Genomic DNA, 19973 nt, shown 5'->3' with positions numbered 1-19973 from the left:
TCGTTTTCTCTTTGTCCCCGCTGCCACCTCCTCGAGCTGCTCCACCTTCCTTTCGTTAGTTCCCGCTTTTTTTCCCCGTGTTCTCCCATACGTAGGTGATTGGCATGAATCTAAGTGCGAGCCTTGTAGAAAAAGAAACACTTGCAGAACCAGGTGCAGCAAGCATATATAGAGATGATGGGTATCGGAGAACACGGGGAAGAGAATGGTTGAAAAGATGGTGAGAAAGATGTAGCACCCTGAGACCGACGAAGACTGACTTACTTGAGCAAGAAGAAAAAACGGTGAAGACCGAAAGAGAAAGAAGAAGAAGAGGAAGAAAGAGGCGAATGAAGATGGTCGGTACACAGTCGTTGTGGTTGTATTGGTATTAGATGTGGTTAATTTACTTGGCTATGTTACTGTGTGTGTTGGTCGAGTATGGTCATAGTGTGGGGTTTCTTCTCACTCTTACACATCCTCCAGTAATGTACTCATAGTCATAGTCCCAGGAGGAGGACGACGAAAAGAAGAAGACCAGAGGACGCCTAGAGAGCAGCGAACATGTTATAGGCTTTTAGGACATACGCGTGTGTGTGGGTAAAGAACAACTGCTGAGATTCATGGGCTGTCTCTCCTTTCCTTCTTCGACTACAGTAAGAGGGGCTAATGGCGATGTCGAGGAAGCAAAAGAAGACTGCGAGAGAAAGGGGGTGAGTTAACGAACATCCTGGTTTGCTCTTTTCATGAAACAAGAGAAAAAAGAAGACGACGAATACCCTTCCCAGACAAGAGGGGGTCTCGAGTCCTACTTTGCTTTTCCTTTGGGGAAGACAAACACACTTTTCTTCTTCATCTTCTTTAACATGACCAACTCTAAGAAAAGATACCAATACTGATAGGAAACGGAGAGAGGAAAGAAAAAGAAAGAGAACAAGAATTGGACATAACAACGCACATATCACGACGGGATGAAGAATACAATGAAATCCTTCCTTCATCCCTGCTCCTGGAGATTAGAGAGGAACAGATGATAGCGATGTAGACATCTAGATCCAAGTGCCCCTCTCTCCTCCTCTGAGAACCAAGCAACAGACCAGAGAGAGAGCAAGCGAGCGAGCGAAACAGAGGAAAGAAAACAGCACAAGTCTCTCTCGAACTACCTACCTATGTATAGAAAGAGAAGATGATGATGAGGGAACGAAGGGAAAAGACGAGATAAGCGGAGACGAGACGAAAAAAGAAAGGGGATAAGGAAGAGGCCACAGACGACCCGAAAGAGAGAGACAACCGCACGAGAGAAGGTGTTCTGACAGTATGGCTTGTAGCCTCAGAGAGAAGAACCTTCTTCACCCGCTCAAACAACTCCCGTCGTGTCTTTCTTCCCAGGGTAGAAGAGGGGACTTATACAGGTAACGCAAGCAAAGAACAAGAAGAGACACGCCAACGAATAGAGACTAAGTTAACGTCAGGACTGGCAAACAGAAAGAACTGGAAGAGATCAACATAGAACAACCGATGTACATGAATCGCAGAGGAAAGGAAAGAGACGTTCCCTTTCTCTGTTGGAAACGAAAGAGAAAGACGTTGAGTAAGTGTCTACGAACAAGAGAAGAAAAAACAATACCACCAGGAGACCGTCTCCCCGCCGCGACAGGTTCTCCTCTATCTGCAAGAACCTCCTGCGGAGAAAAACAGACACAGCAGGGTGCCAGCAGAGGGGACTGACGACGTCGAAACTCTCACCTGCATAGAGGAAGAGCAAACAAAGAGAGACACACATGAGATTCTTAAGCTAACTCTGTCCAAGACTGAGATTTCTGTACAAATGGAGGAAGGGACTAAGAAAGGGATGTGAAGAATCTCTGTAAGCGCGCAGCCGTGCAACGCTGTGACAGCCTGAATAAAGTAGAAAGGTCTCTGTAAACACTTTGACGGGTCCCTCTGCCAACCTTCCAGAGAGTTAAAGGAAACTTTAGTGATGCTACCTCCACAACACCGGGGCTCTACCTAAGACAGGTGGAGAGAAGTTGGTACCCTCACGGAAGTGATCTGTGTAAAGTCGTATGAAACCTCGGTGACAACCGTGGAGAAAAGCACACGTACTAACATAATCTCAAGAGGACTAGAAAAAGAAAAGCCTCTGTTGGCCTCCAATCTTGTGAAGGCAAATGCGGATGTCGGTGTGCACGAAAGTAGGTCTTTGTCTAGGTCGCACAACAACGGAAAGAAGGCAGAAAGAAAAGACGTAAGTTTTTAACATCTCTGCAGCTACAATTCTCATCTAGGCGGAAAACTCCAATCTAAAACAGATGGCCCCCCTCCCCTCTTCTCCCCCAAGACGAACGCGACGCGAGAAATACCACAGACAGTGACGTCAGGAAGAAACTGGGAAGCAAAAAAACACCTCAGCAATCCTCTAAATAGAGAAGAGATGAACGACAGAAATAGTAAGCAGGAACGCCAGGTGTCCGTGGTGGCACAAAACAATGAAGAGAGATGATCCGTGACAAAATTTGTTGCTAGAAAAGCTGCTCTTGGGTAGTACGTACGAAAAAGAGAGAAGTGAGGGACGTGTCGGAACAGAGGCAGGAGTATCGTGACAGGGTGTACCGGGGAAAACAAAAAGGTAAGAAACAACGAAAGGGAAGACACAAAGCAAGCAGTGGAAGTGCCGCTGCTATTCTTCATCTAGTCTTCGGTAGAAAGATTGGTGAATCTGGGTGTACACGCAGCTATCTACTACTGCAACCACTCACTCATTCAGGTATCCCAGAGGTAAGAACATCACGTCGACGACGGTGACGACAATAACGACGAAACCTTAGACTTCCCTTCCTGTGTTCTACCCCAAAAAGAAATACTTTTTAAAAACATCTTATCCTACGTATGGCGAAAAACATGGAAACTGGACTGGATGGAATCGGAGCAAAGCAAGAAAAGAAAGAAAAGGAGAAGCAGTAGCAGGAATAGTAGTAGTAGTGACAGTTCTACATCGCCGTAGTTACGAAGCCGAAGAAAAAAATCTCACCAGAGGGAGAGAGGGAGAGGAACAAGCAGGTGCCTGGGACTCCTTTTTCTTTAGAAAGCAGCAAGAGGATGTTCCTCCAAAAGCAAGCAAGAAGGAGCTTCGTAACAGCGCCAATGCCAGTGAGAAAAAAAGAAATCTCAAAAGCACAGCAGACGACAACACCGAATTTTTTCCGGCAGAAAGACCCCCGGTCCGTACCACGTCCTCCTCCTCCCCCATCATCATCATCAATTGCAGTAGTAGACAGCAGACCAGCATACATCCGGGAGCTGCAGCAGCAGGAGGACGGGAGGGTGGAAACAACGCCAGGGCATGTTTTCTATTTTTACCCGGTGGTGACGGGTCGAATGAATGAATGACTCTACATCTCGTCCCGAAGCAAAAAAGAGAAGTTCCTCGTTGTTGCCTGGACAACCTGAGATAACTCTTCAGATGACACCATTGTTTTCTTTGATGAAGACCAACGAAGCAGTAAAACACAGTTCCCCGGGTTCCTGTCAGGGACAAGGCAGAAGTAGCTCGTCTTTCTTCTGCACGCAGTGAAGCGGCAGCGTTGTGTGTAAGCGACCCGTCGAGTGTTGCGAAGATCCCTCATTGAAGGATTCACGATAGCGGGTTGTTCCCAAGAACGATCCGTAGCGTAGCAAATAGTACTGAACAAAAAAGACTTACTAGTAAATTAGGTGCGATCTGAAGTTCCTAAAATTACGTGACCAACCGGACACTGCGGCTGGAAGAGAGCGGAAGAGAAGTTCTGACTGTCGCGGCGAGGCTCTTCCCCTCCTTGTAAGACCGGAGGCAACAGCGATGACGAGGGATTGTTTGAAGGAGACCGGCGCTTCGGCTTCTTCTTTATCCGCAGAACCTCGGACGGCAAAGCACATTGTGTGCACGGGGGGAGAACGTGGTGTTGTCGGAGGCGCGGAGAAACAGCGAAGGGAGTACCAGCGCACTGAACTCTCTATGGTGACAAAAAAGGAACTCATGCACGCGCAGGCAGACGCGTTGACCACATTGCTGCCTCGTGGCATTTTGGCGGGAATACTGTCTCGGAGACTTGCCTTTAGCCAAAGCGCGACAGAGGGACTGAAGCTTGCGCCACTGCGTTCTTGAAGAATTCTCACGTTCTGTTGAAGCACTACGCGAGAGGCGACACGCGGCAGGGTAGCTCCTTGTCTCGCACCCCAAACCCTTCAGCTAGGAATAGCGATCTGCGTCTTGGTGAATGGCGAAAGCTAAAGCCTCATTACATGGAGAGGGCCGGAAGGGGCTTCAGGGTGGCTGAAGAGCCACGTCTTTCTTCTATAGGATCCCAATCAGATCGCTACAACACCCCTGCCAGGGCGCCGCTTTACTGCAGGTGAGGTGTATTTGTGTGGCCGTGGGACAGAGCATTCTCACAACGAGGAGATGCCTACGTTCAACTGTATGTGGCGGGGGTGTATGCCTTTCTTGTCATACACTCGATCCCATCACTCAAGCCAGCAGAGGAAAGGTAGTTCCCATCACACACGAAGCGGTGCTTCTTCGGAGTCTGCGTGGGCCGCGAGTCCTTCACTCGAATTCATTTGCAAAAGTAGGCGTGCGACTGCTCGTGAACGGCAATGCTGTAGTAACCGGCGCTGTCTCCGAGACGAGATTTCGACTGCATCACCTCCGACACGAGCAGCCTTTCACTCGGCTCAGCTGTGACACTCTTGCACCGTGTTAGGATGGATCATTTTTACAGAAAAATGCATCGACCTGTGTGGGTTCTCCCTTCCGAAAGTGCTATAACACCGAGACAACTGACTGCGTTCGTAGACCGTCACAGCCAAGTGCGCAGGAAAAAGTTTCAGAAAACCAGCTCCACCACGCCTCGTCTCCCTGTCTTCAGGTTTCCCTAACGCACGAACTGTTGCGTACTACCCGGGGGTGAACATTGCGACAATTCTTCCGTCGTATTACCCTATCTCAGGATCCCCAACAAGGTATACTCTTGGCAACAGTCACGAATGGTGGTGCACATAGCTCCGCGCCAGCAATCCCGACCGCCGTGAGTCCGAGACTGCTTTGACAATAGCAGCGGGCCATACACCTCTCCGACTGTACATACACCTCAGACCGAAGGAAGCGACGGCGGGACCGCTACTGATGACTAGCATCAGGACTCATTTCTCTATGATTCTCAGGTGGTCCAAGAATCAGCTGAATTATCTTGGCATTGGAAGGACCGGCCACTGAGAGTCTCTGCGCCTAAGAAAGTCTGCGAGGAAGGTCTGCCAGTCTCGACGAAAGTCCGTGCCCCAGAGGTGCCAAGCCTTCTCTGTCTGTCGGTGCTACTGAGATTTACTACCGGGTGCAGAGCACTCTAGCTCCTCCTTAGAACTGCTCTAGAACCCTGATGCTTCTTAGGGCACCCTTCCCGCCTGCCTCCCTCATGTCAGGCCCGCCCAGCGTGTCCTGATAATAACCCCATCCGTTAGTCACCCGGGTGCACTTTCGGACTGCGGGGGTGTTAGGTTAACTCCAGCAAAAAGAGGCGTCTCCGAGCCAATGCTGGAAGTGCCGCTGCTGAGCGTGTGTGTGTGTCTACGCATCATTGTATGGGTTGTGAATGACGAAAATACAAACTCTTCGAAGTTTATGTCTGGCTCTTCCATAATGACGCCTCACAGAAACAGTGCTGCTAGACACACACTGGACCCGTCTGGCCGACGATACAGGCAAACACAGCCCCCTGCAGGCACACACAGCAGACAGAGCATCATGCACATCACTCTCTCCTCGCAAGAAAGCTGGCTGGAAATGACTACTACAGAGCGTGGCTCGCCCCGTCACGGAGGAGCGTCACAGGCATTACGCGGGATATTTCTCTGGAAAGAGGACGACAAACAGTGTACGTTGTATCTGTGGCCGGACTGGGATTCGGCGTGAGGCGGAGGTGTACGGTCGTGGTCACTCCCGGAGCGCAAGCGGTCGATGTGTAACGGCCCGTTGCAGGGGGGCATCAGGAGGATTATCTAGATCCATATCTGATCATCAAGAACTGCGCAGTTCACCAAGCCGACGGGCACTACCGCGTAGCCACAGCAGGACTCAGATACAAACGGGGGCCGCTCACACGGAGGAGTCCTACTGCGACCGCCATTATGTTGTTTTTGAAGCAGGTTTTGCTTCTTATCCATGTATGGTTTCCAAGTGGTCTCAATTGTGCAGCAAACAAGTGATCCGTGTATTTCTTTCGTTCCTGCAAATGTCGGTCCTGTCGCATACCATCAGTTTGAGACCGAGCTACATAAGCTCGGTCTCCCCTGTCTTGTTGAGGACAAACCGCCCCCGTTCAACTCTCCTTCGAGAAGAAGGAAGAAAGCTCTCGCCGCTGATGACTACGAGCCAAGTAGCTGGAGAAACTACCTGCCTTTTCTCGTTTGAGCAGGTGTACCTAGGTAGGGAGCCGGGGCAACTACGGAAGAGTGGGACAGGGGATACTGCCACGCCAACTGCCAACGACACAGCCTGGCGACAGGAGTACGACAGCGTTCACAACCCGGTGTGTCGAACGGGGGTTCTCAGGGCGCCTAGCCCACCTGGAATAGTCGTTTGTGCACCCCAGGTCAAAATCCAGCAGCAGGATAACCTCCGAGAGCGAGGACCCGGGCGAGTGGAGAACAAGAGTAGTCGAGAAGAAGAGAGGATAGAAAAAAAAAAAAGGGAGTGAGGAAGCTTTTGTATGCAGACACAAATGGCCTGTTCGCGCCGTTTATCGCCGTTTGTGATATAAACGAAAAGGGAGTAAGTCGGATGTTGCCGAGTTCTTGAATTCGGCCTATTCCCTCCGGAGCCTTCTTTTTCCTTCCTCTCCCACATGTTCCCATTTTTAACACAAAGCCTCGTTGGTAGTCTTCTACGCCGACTAAAGACACAGGGATGCAGTTAGGACACGCGACAGACTGCGGCACATTAAAGTTTCCGTTTCCCTTTTGTTTTCTTCTCGTGGGGCAGTAGTAGTTGCGGAGACTCTGCTCTGTGTGCCCACCCTTCAGAACGCGATCGTTCTACACTAACGAGTAGAGCCCGGAGCCAACGAATGTGTGGCATTACATTCACGTGTACTGCAGAGGTTCAGCAGTTACGTCTGGCTCGCGACTTCGTTTGGACAGGCATCGAGTCAGGATCAGTGAACCTTTTACCAGGTCGCAAATCACATTTGCAGTTGTGGAGGTCAGGCACCAGACCAGTTCGTAACTAAAGCCCCTATACATCAAAGGGAGTCACAATGGTAGGCTCTGTTCTTGCGGCACGTGCTTTCTGTTCTATTTTGGGCAGAACTTGTCCGCCCCCCCTGTCCTACATTCATCACTTTAGAAAAGATTACCGAGCCATTACTCTAGAACCTATTGCTCCAGCGAGATTTCAGCTCTGTTCCTTTCCCTCTCTAAGCCCCTATGCATGACAGAAGGATTCCATCGCAAAGAAGCTTTGAATTCGGTCTCCGAAGCGAAAGAAGAATTGATACAGGTTTTAGCTTGTGTCCACCGTTTCTCCAACGAAGTTCCGTTCCTTTGATTGCCAACCCCACCAAAGCCGCCGTTCCGGCTTCTTGCTTCACCCCCCACTGTTCCAAAATCATCTCTCTGAGTTCAGCTCCCACGGGCTACTCTCGGTCGTTAGGTTTAACTGTCTCCTCTGAAAAAAGCCGAACACGGAACGATGTATCCCTTAATTCTCTGAAGAGGGGCAGTAAGATTTTGCTGTCCGGATTTAATTCGGAACGGCTTCATGTCGTGCTTCACTCGTCTACTCTTCCGTTGAGAAAAACGATAGTGCTGAGGGAGACTATGTACATTAGCTTGCACTGGGCGTACGACAGCGACATTCATCCTGTCTATCTGTATCACGAATTCTTTATCACCTGACAACCGACGCACGAGCCGCCTGTGATGCATTTCCCCGGACAGCTTGTATGTGCTCGCAGAAGCATGGCTGCCCAAAAGGACTTCAGCTACTTCTCGATCTGCCCGGTCCCGCTTGCAGCCGGTACCTTAAGCGCAACAACGCGGAACAGACGCTATGCTTACAAATAGGTATCCACGCCCGCACAATTCGTACATCTGTTGTAGAGTGGGAGTAGACCGAAATGGCTCATTTGGAAATAGAGGGGCGCGACTAGAAAAGAGATCGCCCTGCTCAGGGGGACCACTAGGTCTCGCCAGGGCCTTGAGCAAAAAGAATTTTGAGCGATGAGTAAGGGAAGGAGCTGCACCGGTCAGCATCGATTGCTGGGCATGACCACTCGTCGGTGTCCCTGTTGTCTTCTATCACCCACTACCACCCTGAAGTGACCTGGTTCAAGTTAGTGTCGGCACATGTTGCCTTTCTCCTTCCGAATATTAGAATTTCCTTTCTGTCCTCGAACTCTTTAAACTGTTGAAGGAAGGACGTAACTCTTTTCTTTTTGAATCGAACAGAGGGCGATCGCTGAGGCCGGCCGCACACTCTCTTACATTTCGCTCACTCGTATCTCTGATGCATGTGAGGGTCCCTACGCATGCCATCCGTACATTTGGTCGAGCCATCGCAGCAACAGCCCTGTGTATGACTATTTTTTTGTTTCGGGACTGTAGAGACCCATTACTTCCGGTTTCTCTGTGAGTTCCTCACCGTCTTGGGCTTTCGTTCTCATCCCCTTTATCTTCAGGCCTCCTCTTGAAACTCGAGAAGATGAAAACACAGGTTCTGCTGCAGCTAGGCCCTTCTGATTTTCTCCCGTGAAGACTCCTGCTACCTGCTCTTCTCCTCTACACCTCTTCTTTCCGTGTCGCTTTTCTACGTATCCTTCTTTGCGAGCCATTCTACCAGTTGCCACCGTCATTGGCCCCTTCCGTTCCTTGCCAGAACACCGAGCTACTTACACATGGGCCGTCTGGGGGGAGAGGCAGGCATTCACCATACATTGCAGTATGTATGTCCCCGTGTCGCTGTATGCGGGGTGTGCTCTCTTCTCGGAGCCTCACTTCTCTTCTGTTGTTTCTTTTTCGCGTTCTTTCTTGGTTGCCCGGCATCGTCTTACACGTGACCAAATACCTCCTTCTTCCCCTATGCTTCTTTTTCAACTACGCGCTCAACTATCTTTTCTTACATTCACTATTTCTACAACGACACCGTAAACCCAATCCATTTCGCCCGTTCTCTTCCTCGACTATCACTATACACTGTCCCTGTGTGTTCTCCCTCCTCTCTATAGTCCGGCTTTTTCTTTCTTTCTCTTGTCGTCATCATGTTTTCTCCTTCCTCTCCATGGCCTCTTTGCAGCAGCCACTTCTCTACGTGGCTTCTTACTCCTACAGAGCTTCATGCCCTGCGTCTCCATACACACGAAGAAGCCTGTCGAATCCTCCGAAGTCTCCGCAACAAGAAGTCCAGAAAGAACCGCAAGGCAGGGGGAGAAGCAGAAGGAGATGGGAGTGGTCGTGATGGCGGCTCTAAAGAGACGGCTCGAGGATCCAAAGACGGAGGGATAGGAAAAGAAGCAGATGATGCTGGAGCAAAGAGCAGACAACAAGAAGGCACGATGGACGGGGAGAACAAGCAGGGAGAACAAGGAAGAGGAGGAGATAGGGGACAAGGAGACCAGGAACCGCCGGGTAGTCATCTTGATAAACGAGAGAAGGAAGAAGACCCTTCTTCAGATTATCCACCTCTCAAAGATCTCTTGAAACTCACAGAATACTTTGCCCTTCAATTAGTCCTTATCTGTCGGAAAAAAAGAATTCGCCCTTTTGTTGTCGAAACAGCTCTGGTGTATCTACACCGGTACGTACGTGTGTTTGAAGGTCTTCAAAGATATCCGAAATCTCTATCTGAACGCAGCTTGTTTTCTGTATCTATTCATATTGCATGGTCGCTTGTTATTTCTACCTACCTAACTTTCAAAACCTCATTCGGCTATGGTCTTTCTCTTGCCACTTGGCATTCTGATCGAATCACCCCTCTCGTACCTCTCCTGACGCCAGCAGCCTCTACATCTATATCATCTATCTATATATATGTAGGCCCTATATACACGTGTATATATATACATGTTTGCGTCTAAGCGAACTATCATTTCTACGTACACATTATACATGCTTGAGTCTATATTAACTGGCAAATACGTGTCTGTACATGTATATACGTATATATATGTACATGTATAAGTCTATACCCACTAGCACAGAGTGTCTGTATACCTGTAGAGACAGCAGGTTATAGATTATGACCTTGGTCCTTTGGAGAGGGGGGTGCAACGAGGAGGACTGAAGATGTCACGATGCAGAGAAAGACTTCAGCTCCTTCTCATAAAGACCCTCCCCCCAACCGTCCTTTTGTAGAGACGTAGTCTTCTTCTCTCTTCGCTTTGTTTCTATATCTCCCTCTCTCAATTCTTTCTTTCTCCTTGCTATGTTTATGCTAGGCTTGACTTACGTGTCTTCCCATCTGTTTATGGTCTGTAGGTTCTGGTGTAAGCGCAGTCCCCTGACCGTGGACATCCGCCTCGTCATCTTCGCCTGTCTAATTCTCGCGCTGAAAGCTGAAGATATCGCGCGACACTATACACTTGGAGTAAGATACATGGAGAAGAAGAAGAAGAAGATCAGAGAATACAAGCAAAGACACAATGGCTCATAAGAGTCTACGCATTGGCTCTACAGTCTCATACAAGACCTTGCTAGTTGCCGGCTTTCGTAGTCCTACCTGTCCATTCATCTTTAATCTATCTATTTGTAATCCATCTACGTGTCTATGTTATCTCTTCTGTCTGTCTCTGAACAGAGAAATATGCACGAGTCTTTACTTCTCATTCCCTGTCTATCTGCAATCTATCTCCCCGTCTTTATCTGTCTATTTCCTAGTGGACAGGTATGCAAGTGTATACGTATATCATATCTAGCCGCATGTCTCTGCTTGTAGTGAATTTGGTTTCAGGTAAAGAAGATTCAGGTACGTACACTCGTATATCTCTGTCTGCGTTCCTGTGTATGTATGTGCTTCCTGTCATATGCGCGTGCAGAGAAGCCCCGCTCTGTAATCTCATACGCTTGTTGTTGTGCTTCATCTGTCTGTACACCGTCACGATTGTATCAACTGAAGAAAAGCCTGAGACCAAGAAAAAAGAAGAAAAGAGAGGATGATTCATACTGGGTGACTGACGGCTTCAACGTCACACATGAACACATGCACATCGCTAGCAGGAGGAGACCAGAGTAACTGCCAGTCTTTACGTGTCCTATAGAGACGATCTCCTAGAGGTGTTTCTCGACGTACTTGTGTAACGCACGTAGAGGGCAAGAGGAATGAAGGAATCACACTCTAGCTCAAGGCTTAGATCCCCCTGGTGACGCACGAGATGAAGGGTTTCATGGAGTCTGTCTTTCTCTTTCTTTTCTTTACGTGTGGAGGTTGACAATATGAGGTGTATACACAGATCATCATGCCTCCGTGCTTCTACAGATATCTGGGCTTTTCTTGTCCTTGGCGTTACTTCCTACTTCTTGAGAACTGTTTGTCATATACATGTGTGCGTTTCTTCTTTTCGATACTTGCTTAGTAGGAAGCTTTTCTTTTCTTAACAGATGAATTCTTATTCTTCTACTTTTTACTCTGGCAACACAATATCCTTTCACACTCGTGTACATAATACACCTGATCCTTACGCCTATGCGTAAGGACGTCGAAGATGGGAATAGGAGGAGGTCATCATTCTTTCGTCTTTATGCTTGTTTTTTACCGACATCTGTGGTGTACATACACCTCAGATTCATCCGCCATGATGATGATAGCAGTCTTGTTAGGACATTTTCGAGGGGATTGTTTCTTTTCTTGTTTGCTTTCTTTCTCTTCTCAACTTTTCTCTTTTTTCTCTTCACTTCAGAAATTTTTTTTCTTTCTGTCTTTTTTTCTTTCTTTCTTTCCTGTAAGGAGCTTTTCGGAGATATATCTGAATTGGACGTAGAGGAAGTGCTAAGATTAGAGGTTCCTCTCTGTGATGCTCTCGACTTTCATCTTCTCGTCCTCCATACTCGAGGGCCTGTATGCGCTCTGATAAGAGAAATCTATTCAACTCTCTCGCCTCCCTCTTCTTCTTCTACGGCTAGTACTGCGTCAGATCAACCAGAAAAGACAGAGAAAGAACAAGAGGGGGAGAATCAGACCTCTTCTTCTTCTACTTCTACCACTAAGGATGACCATAGTGGAGAGAGAGAGGAACTTTCAAAGAGGAAGGCGCATGTCTCCTCACAAGGAGAAAAGGAAAGTACGCGAACAGGAGCTCATCCTCAGGGAGACACCTCAGTTGATACTAAAGACGGTAACAACAAGAGTCCCCCTACTTCGTCGCCCGGTAGCTCTTCTTCCTCTTCTTCATTGGCTATGGTCTTACGTACACTTCAAGAACAGAGTGAAGCCGATGCTCTGCATATGTTTGTATCTTGCGATCTCGCGTTGCTCTACCCCCCTGCTGTACTGGGAGTGGCGGGAGTGCTTTATGCGGGAAAGAAACAGGCCGCTCTACTAGCATCTGTAGGTATAGAGAATCTTGAAGAGATCGTGAAGGAGATAATTGTCAAGGGACGACTCTCATTGACAGGTGAAGTGAAGCAGGAGGAGAAGAGGGATGAGGAGAACAAGACACCGACAGGCAGTGGGAAAAAGAGAAGAAAAGAAGACGGAGAGAGGATTCGAGTCAACGAGTCGGGACGAAACCTAGCAGAAGAAGCAGAAGATAAGGGCAAAGAAAGAGAGAACAAGAGAATCAAGACAGATCCTTCGTCTCATTCATTTCAAGGTAAACAAAGAGGAGATGCTTTTTCTTCTTCTTCTTTCTCTTCATCTTCGAGTTTAGTTCAGGTCAAGAAAGAAGAAGAACAAGTCGACCCTGAGAAAGAGAAGAAAGAAGAAATATGGAGAATCATCTCTGAGAAGTTCTCTCATATCCATGAAACTCTCAGTCAAATCTATGAGCTACAGAAACGTGTACATCAACCAGAGGTTGCCGAGGCCATGGGCACCCTCCTTGAACACTGCGTCGATGCCATCGAGGTATCTCCCTCCCCCCGCCATGCTCTTCTTTCTTTTCTTCTCCTGCTCCTTCTTTGTTCCGCTCTTTTACATATCGAGGTAGCAGTCTAATTAACACATCCGTCTGCATAACATCTACTCACTCAACACATACATGTCTATGAAGATACTACACCGCAGATGTGTTCATGGAGGGTGCCGCTGTCTCTAGTAGTACGTATTTCTCTTACTCCTACATGCGTTTCGCCTACACAGCCGTTGGTCTTTTCTATGGTTCGACACAAGATCTCTACGTCAAGGAACCTTTAAGCAATCGCATTAAGGAAGTCAGATGTGAAAGGAAATGTCCATAAAAGTATATGTTCAGATACATAAAGCTGCGCGGACATAGGCTGTAGGAGAATCTCTCAAGAGAAGAAGAGAAAGGGGCTCCACGGGCCAGAGACGGGTGATTGCACGTGCGTCGGTGTATGTATGTATATATGGATATGTATGTGTGTCTGAATGTGTATGTATGAATGACGATGTGTGTCGCTAGGAGCATGTCTGCCTATGTATGTATGAACCTGTGCGTGCGTATGCCTATGGATGTACTTGTGTCTATCTACGTATGTGTGAGTTCGGACGAATGAATACGTATGAATGTATAGCTACGAGTGAGTATGTACATATGTACGTATGTATGCGCTATGTACGTATGTGTGTATGTATGTGTATATGGATGTGTGTATTTGTATGAATGTATGGGGACCATCGTGTAGGAGCACCTGGCGGCCGAGGAGAACGGCGATGGTTCTCGAAGCGGGGGGAAGAAGAAAAGAGAAGGCAACGGGGGTGAGGATAAGAAGGACAAGAAGAAGAAGAAAGAGAAGAAAAAGAAAAAGAAAGATCATAAGCATCATGAAGGAGGAGACGGTTGTGATGGTGGCGAAACAAGCGCAACTCCAGGGTCGGGTCATCATACAGCAGCAGGAGGCGGAGCTTCTACCTCTACACCTTCTCGTCCACAGGTAGGAAGGAGAGAACAAGAACGATGGAGAGTAAGCGGGAAAGAAAGAAAGATACTTTGATGGTACTTCCCCGTCCTCCTGTCGTCATGGCGTGAGGAGAGGGGAATATACGGACATCATTCGGTTCGACACAGACAGGAGATTAGAGCGTGGCGACTAGAGATGGAGACATCTTGTTCCTGTGTTTCATAGACCCCGCGGTCGACTGACAGAAGAGGCTTGAAGACGTTCTGTGCGTATGGATGTATATGTACGTACACTGACTAGTCCGGGAAGCAAATTTACGTCGTGGAATGTGTATGAATATAAGCGTACATGTTGGTTAGGAATAGCAGGCTCGATATGGAGCTAAAGACAGAGTAGGGCTGTAAGCGAATGTAGTCTACGTACAAGTTAGCGTTGTTAGCGAGCCGTACAGCGTATTGATGAGCCGTAGCATTGGTATAGTCGGCTGGTAATCATGCTCTCTTCTGGTTTCTTGGCTATCTTATGTATATTTTCTCCACATATAGCGACCGGTCTCCATATCTCTGAGGTGTCTCTACAGTAGAAAACCTTTTGGTGTGTGTCACGCTGATACTTCAGGCTGAAGAAGGAGGAGAGCTTCTCACTCCATCTGATGAGCATACAGCGACCGAAAGTGACGTTAGCGGGACGAGTTCGGTGGCAACGCCTCACAAATCCAGATGAAATCTCAACGCAGATCAGTCCCTCTCGTTTTTTTCTTGCTTCTCTCTATCTATCTTTCATTAATCTATCCACCGTTAATCTATCTATCTTAATCTGTTTATCTGTGTGGGTACACCGAGAGATTCCCCATGTCTTTTTCGCTTCAAGGGTGAATACGTATATGATGACTCCCACTTTTTATCTTCTTCACACACAAGTGCTTCCTTGCAATCCAGTCTGTCAGGAGCCTCTCAGTCTTCATAGATCTATGAATACCTATAGCTAGGCCTAGATACGTATATTCTCATGCGGCTAGGTTTCTATATGCGTACGTTCAGTTAGGTACATACGTATCGATGGAAATACGTTGTTTCCGAGGCCGGCAGGTGACCTGCTTTTTTTGTCGTTCTATTGCCTATGGTACAGGCGAATCAAAGGTAGACTAGCTACTGACAGTGCAATCAGAATTCTCTTCTTTCTACCAAGTAAAGAAAGGTGTGTATATACACTTCTGTACGCTGACCTTGCTCTGTGTGACATATGACCACTCGTGGGTTTCCTGTCATCTGGTCACTCCTGTCTCTTTTCGGGCACCTCACACGCCCCCTTTCCCCTGTTTGGAAGAGTTTCTGTGTGTGACTGTTTTGCTGTAGTTTTCTCCAGCTGCAACTCTCTATTTTCTCGATAAATGTAGTGCTCTCAATACGGATTCGAATGAAGCCAAAGTGATGAATGAGAACTCGCTCCTCTTCTCACTCTTCTTTTCGAAGTGACTTACTGTTTTCCTTATAAAGAGAAAGTTAGTATTTGCCTGATCGTAGCGTAGAAAACGAACCGCTAGGCGCTTCAAGCTGTGAACTTCTACATGAAAGCCGCTTTCCTCTGTAAACTCTCTTCGGTCTTTATGAGGATGACACCATCAATCACGTACATTGAGGTGAGAAAGAGAAGGAAAAAACGAACTAAGGAACTAGAAGAAAGATTAAAGGAGGAAACAAACGAATGGCAAAGACTTTCACAAGAAAGGTGAAATGTGAAGATCTTCTTCTCGTGTTTGGAGAGAGTTCAGAAAGCTTGAGGCATGGAGACATTCACACTGACTTCAGTCTCTCTTCCCATTTCATCCGTAAGCTAAGTAGAGGAAAACACGTGTGCGTAGATGACTGTAGTATGGAACAGACAACTATCGAAAGCATTATTTGTATGAAAGCCAGTAACCGTCAAGGCGGATCTCATAAGAATTGCAATCAAAAGAGCAGACATCCATGGTTTTTTCCTGTTGAAAAACGCCAGAAGAAGATACGACGATAACGTGTGGAGGGCATAGAGCTGGCCACGTGCAATACTCCGCGCAGAAGGCTTCTCTGACACACGAGAACGAGCAATCGCCTCATACATCTGATGTAAGTACCTACACATGAAGGGAAAGAAGACAGGCCGACTGCGAATGCAACAAGAAGGTTTAGGCTTAGTTGCACACCGTGACCACGAATGCGCCGTGCCGGATGCCAACCATGTAACGGAGGGACACCTCTTCCGACTAGATCGAAGAGCAGGCTCTCTAGCCAGTCGGACAGTCAGTACCATTTGGCTTCGAACGCGGTTTTTCCACTTCGAACGAATAGACCTTGGAGACTGACCGGAATACAGCATTTCTCGTTCACTCACTAGATTGCGAAAGAGAGGAACTGTGCCCTCAGCCCGTTAGTCTCGTTGAGTGAAGGTCTGACTTTTCTAGCTTGCAGTGTCGCTGCCGTCAGCTTTTGAGAGACAGAGCGCTGGACAGTCCAGAGCAGTAGTTGTCCGGGCTAAACACAGAAGAAAAGTTGAGGAGTTAGTGTGTACTGATGCTTGTGTTCGAAGTTTACATGCCGGTGTCAAAGGGTCTAGAATAGAGCAATTTTTCCGCTCTATCTAGACTAGAATAGAGCAATTTTTCCGCTCTATCTAGACCCTTTGACACCGGCATGTAAACTTCGAACACAAGCATCAGTACACACTAGACCCACATCTCATTCCAAACGACGATAGACAAGTCGGGGGTTCCTTCTTTCACAGTCCCCGTCTCTTACGTATAAACTATGGTCGCTTGACTAAGAAGTTCTGTCGTTGTCGCCAGCTTCTCCAGAGAAAGCGTAGCTGCCGATACTCGTGGGCATGCGAGTGTATGGTGAGGTTTGTTCTGGCATAGAAAGCCCCCTGATATCTCTCCGTCCCCTCTCTCTTTGTGCGTAGCAGTAAACCAGTGTAGCTCGTGTTTACCAGCTCCTATGGTAATGAGAGAAGAAAAACGAAACAACTTCTTAGGCTTTCTACAGGAGGCGAGCGTTGCCTGTCCATGCTGGTAACGTATCTGGTTTGCTCGCATCCGAATATAAGTCACTCAACAGCCCATGAAATGTTTCTCACCCCTCAATCCCAGCTGTTCTCCCTCACCGCAAACGCACGGTGTTGCTGCTGCTGTAGTAAAGCTTTCCGCGCTCATCCTAACGTTCGTTTGGAATCGTGGTACGTCGTCCGCCTGTGTGGTTTTTCATGTACTTGAGAATCAGTTTCTTCTCCCTGTGTGTCTCGCCTGGAGCGCTTTTTAGTGGCTTTCTGCTGTTTTCTCATCACTTTCTTGCTTTGTCTCCCTCTCCTCTGCCCCCCACACTCTTAAGCACAATGGCGGCCGTTGCAACTGCAAGCATTCCCGAGGCACAGAAGCAGGAGCTTCTCTGCACGTATGCAGCTCTGATTTTGAACGATGATAAGCTTGATATTACCGCGGAAAATATCAGCAAACTCATCACCGCATCCGGAAACTCCGTCGAACCCTACATGCCCACCCTTTTCGCTCGTGCCCTCCAGGGACAGAACATCGGGTAAGTTGGCGGAAAACAAGCACGCTAAGGTGCCGAAACTGCAAAGGTTTTCCATAGTTGGCAATTTCCCCCTTCGGTGGTGAAAATGATGGGTAGTGAGGTTTCTACTATCTCGCGTTTTGAACGGGAGAACAGAAATCTGGGTCGGGTTCGGGGCGGGAGGGCTGATACGTTTCTCCTGGAAAGCAGCCCTGAGAACATGGGGAAGCAGATCATAGGCAGAGTTTACATACGAGCTGTTTCCCAGAGATGTCTGGTCTCCTGTGCGTTGTTTTTCTCCCTCTTCAGAGGATCTGATTACGTGTCTCGAGTTTGTGTAGGTGCATTTGAGCGAGAGGGGAACAAATTCTCATTGCCGTGTTTTTCTACTTTCGTGATAGTTCACTTGCTCCCCTCACATGCAGAATAATTTCTGTGACTAGATCTTTCTTCCGTCTCGTCTTTAGTACAGCATACTTTTGCTTGTGAACACAGATAAGTTTGCATGTACGTGGACCAGAGAAGCACACTTCAAACAGCTCATGTGAATCCTGACGAGAATCTGTTGTTTTCTCCGATGGTGGGAAGGAGCATCCTTTCTTTTATGGCGGGAAGTGTCCTCGCATGTGTCGGATCGGGTCACCCCACATGTTCTTTTAACCGGTTGGTTGTGCTTGTCAGCTACTTTGGCAGATGCCTTCAGACTGATCCTTGTGTCGTCAGTTATACCGTTCGTTCTTGGGGCTCGGTTTCGGATAAACTTCTTACGTGGTTCGCTCTGCTGCATCCTTCGGTATCCGTATGGACAGTTGTGAAGGCTGTCCCTCTTCGCGTTGGGGGGCGCGACAACCGCCAGTGTCGTTTGGAAGTGCGGACTGGGTGTGTGCATACACCGAATACTAGAAAGACTCATTCTACACGCCGCACCATATGCGTCGGGAAACAGCTATATGGAAGTGCTGAGTGTTGATTGCTTGTCGGGGTGTGCACTGCAGTGAATCCACATCGGTACTAATAAGATGCATGCCCTGAGATATGAGATTCGGACGATGCTTTCTTTCGTGTTTTCTTTTTCCTACAGGCAATTGTTGACCAACGCAGGATCATGCGCCGCAGCTGCACCAGCCGCCGGCGGAGCTGCTGGCGGTGCGGCCCCTGCAGGCGGAGCAGCTGCTGCGAAGGAAGAGAAGAAGGAAGAGCCAGAGGAGGAGGAAGAAGACGATATGGGATTCTCTCTCTTTGACTAAGCGGCTTGTGATGATTGGAGATTCTCTTTCTTGTTATCATGAGGCCTGCAGAAGTCGAATTGATTTGAGTCGTATCCAACAAAAGAATCTGCGTGCCATCGTCCTTCCCTTTCTTGTTTTTCTGTTTCTCCGTTACAGCCTATCTGTACGAGAAAACCACTCCTCTAACGTACAGCTCGGAGGATACAAGGTGTGGGAGAAAGCGAAGGAATAGAGAGGCACAGCGGCACCAGTGTTTTCGGTAGAGGAGGTCTGGAAGTTTAGCTAGGTGTGTGACAAGGGGGAAGGGGACGTGTGGTGCGGAGGATGGCTGTTGCTGATTCTTCATTCTTTACTCGCATTCTCTTTCTATTGTCGTTTTCTTTTTGGATGGACATCAAACTAAGAAGCCACAACCCTCCTGGTACGTTTCGCTCAGTGTAAAACAGGCGTGAGGCGAGCAAAACAGCAGTTGTCACCCAAAGAGCGGGACCTACGCGATACGATCGTGCAGTCTTGTCAGTGACAGCGAAGCTCTCTTGTAAGACAGTTCTCCGCAGCAGAAGCATCTTCGCGTCAAGAGAGAGAGGATGTAGAAAAGAAAAGGGAACGGTGGCTTAGAAGAGGAGACGTTTTGTCGGAATGTAGTTTCAAGGTAGTTGCGAATCTGTACAGCCGACCTCGGGGTTAGCGGTGATCTAGCAGGAGAAAGGAAGAGAATCAACGGTAGCACGTGAGCTGGTTTCCCTATATGCGAACAATTCAATATAGTCTGGGAAACGAGGTTTGCCCTTCTGGCCTCATTCGGACACCAAGCAGCAGCAGGCTTCCGATGTTAAGTGAACAAAGAGATCCCTGACATTTGTGGGTAGGGCTGACCGGGCGAGAAAGCTTTTTACTCCCATGAGGACATGACGGTAGAGAAGCCGCTGTTCATTCACTTGCTTCAAGCCAATATCTCAGGCCGGAGAGCTTTCCCCTAAGATCGCAAGAAAGATACTCGGGACCAATGTCTACTGGTGATGAGCCAGACCTGCAACTACACGCCTCTCTATCCCGAGTGTGGCGACAGCACAAAACCAGTCAGTCACCCAGAAGGTTCCTTGTATCAACAGAAGTCTCTCACGGTTCCGGCTCGGTTGCATACTGTTTCTCACAGAGTTGCACGGCAACCAGA

At 48.1% G+C, this 19973-nt stretch overlaps 3 protein-coding genes across 3 annotated transcripts; all 3 read left to right on the top strand.

Annotated features, from left to right (window-relative positions):
- The first annotated feature begins 323 nt into the window (after positions 1–323).
- CSUI_001952 (uncharacterized protein) lies at positions 324–5643 on the top strand. The gene is made up of 5 exons (XM_068062155.1): positions 324–1725; positions 3011–3147; positions 3362–4370; positions 4887–4980; positions 5182–5643. The coding sequence occupies exons 2-3, from the start codon at positions 3079–3081 to the stop codon at positions 3551–3553; spliced, it is 261 nt and encodes an 86-aa protein (XP_067925881.1). The 5' UTR covers positions 324–1725; positions 3011–3078; the 3' UTR covers positions 3554–4370; positions 4887–4980; positions 5182–5643.
- A 2725-nt stretch (positions 5644–8368) lies between these two features.
- Positions 8369–15309, top strand: CSUI_001951 (cyclin h). Its single transcript, XM_068062154.1, has 5 exons — positions 8369–9636; positions 10486–10594; positions 11951–12815; positions 13810–14088; positions 14644–15309. Exons 3-4 carry the CDS (start codon positions 12401–12403, stop codon positions 13884–13886), a joined length of 492 nt encoding a protein of 163 aa, XP_067925880.1. The 5' UTR covers positions 8369–9636; positions 10486–10594; positions 11951–12400; the 3' UTR covers positions 13887–14088; positions 14644–15309.
- Positions 15310–17196: 1887 nt separating this feature from the next.
- On the top strand, positions 17197–19203 carry CSUI_001950 (60s acidic ribosomal protein). Its single transcript, XM_068062153.1, has 2 exons — positions 17197–17591; positions 18652–19203. Exons 1-2 carry the CDS (start codon positions 17263–17265, stop codon positions 18815–18817), a joined length of 495 nt encoding a protein of 164 aa, XP_067925879.1. The 5' UTR covers positions 17197–17262; the 3' UTR covers positions 18818–19203.
- Positions 19204–19973: the final 770 nt, after the last annotated feature.

This window comes from Cystoisospora suis (genome assembly GCF_002600585.1).
Source record: "Cystoisospora suis strain Wien I chromosome Unknown contig_810, whole genome shotgun sequence".
NCBI lineage: Eukaryota > Apicomplexa > Conoidasida > Eucoccidiorida > Sarcocystidae > Cystoisospora > Cystoisospora suis.
Note: the sequence above shows the minus strand (reverse complement) of the source record. Positions and strands in the feature narration are given on the sequence as shown.

Coding starts and splice junctions, on each gene's coding strand:
- CSUI_001952 (XM_068062155.1), top strand. CDS start 3,079: ATGTTCCTCCAAAAGCAAGCAAGAAGGAGCTTCGTAACAGCGCCAATG. Junction 3,148..3,361: donor CAGTGAGAAAAAAAGAAATC/TCAAAAGCACAG, acceptor CGGGTCGAATGA/ATGAATGACTCTACATCTCG.
- CSUI_001951 (XM_068062154.1), top strand. CDS start 12,401: ATGGTCTTACGTACACTTCAAGAACAGAGTGAAGCCGATGCTCTGCAT. Junction 12,816..13,809: donor TTCGTCTCATTCATTTCAAG/GTAAACAAAGAG, acceptor ACCATCGTGTAG/GAGCACCTGGCGGCCGAGGA.
- CSUI_001950 (XM_068062153.1), top strand. CDS start 17,263: ATGTACTTGAGAATCAGTTTCTTCTCCCTGTGTGTCTCGCCTGGAGCG. Junction 17,592..18,651: donor CTCCAGGGACAGAACATCGG/GTAAGTTGGCGG, acceptor TTTTTCCTACAG/GCAATTGTTGACCAACGCAG.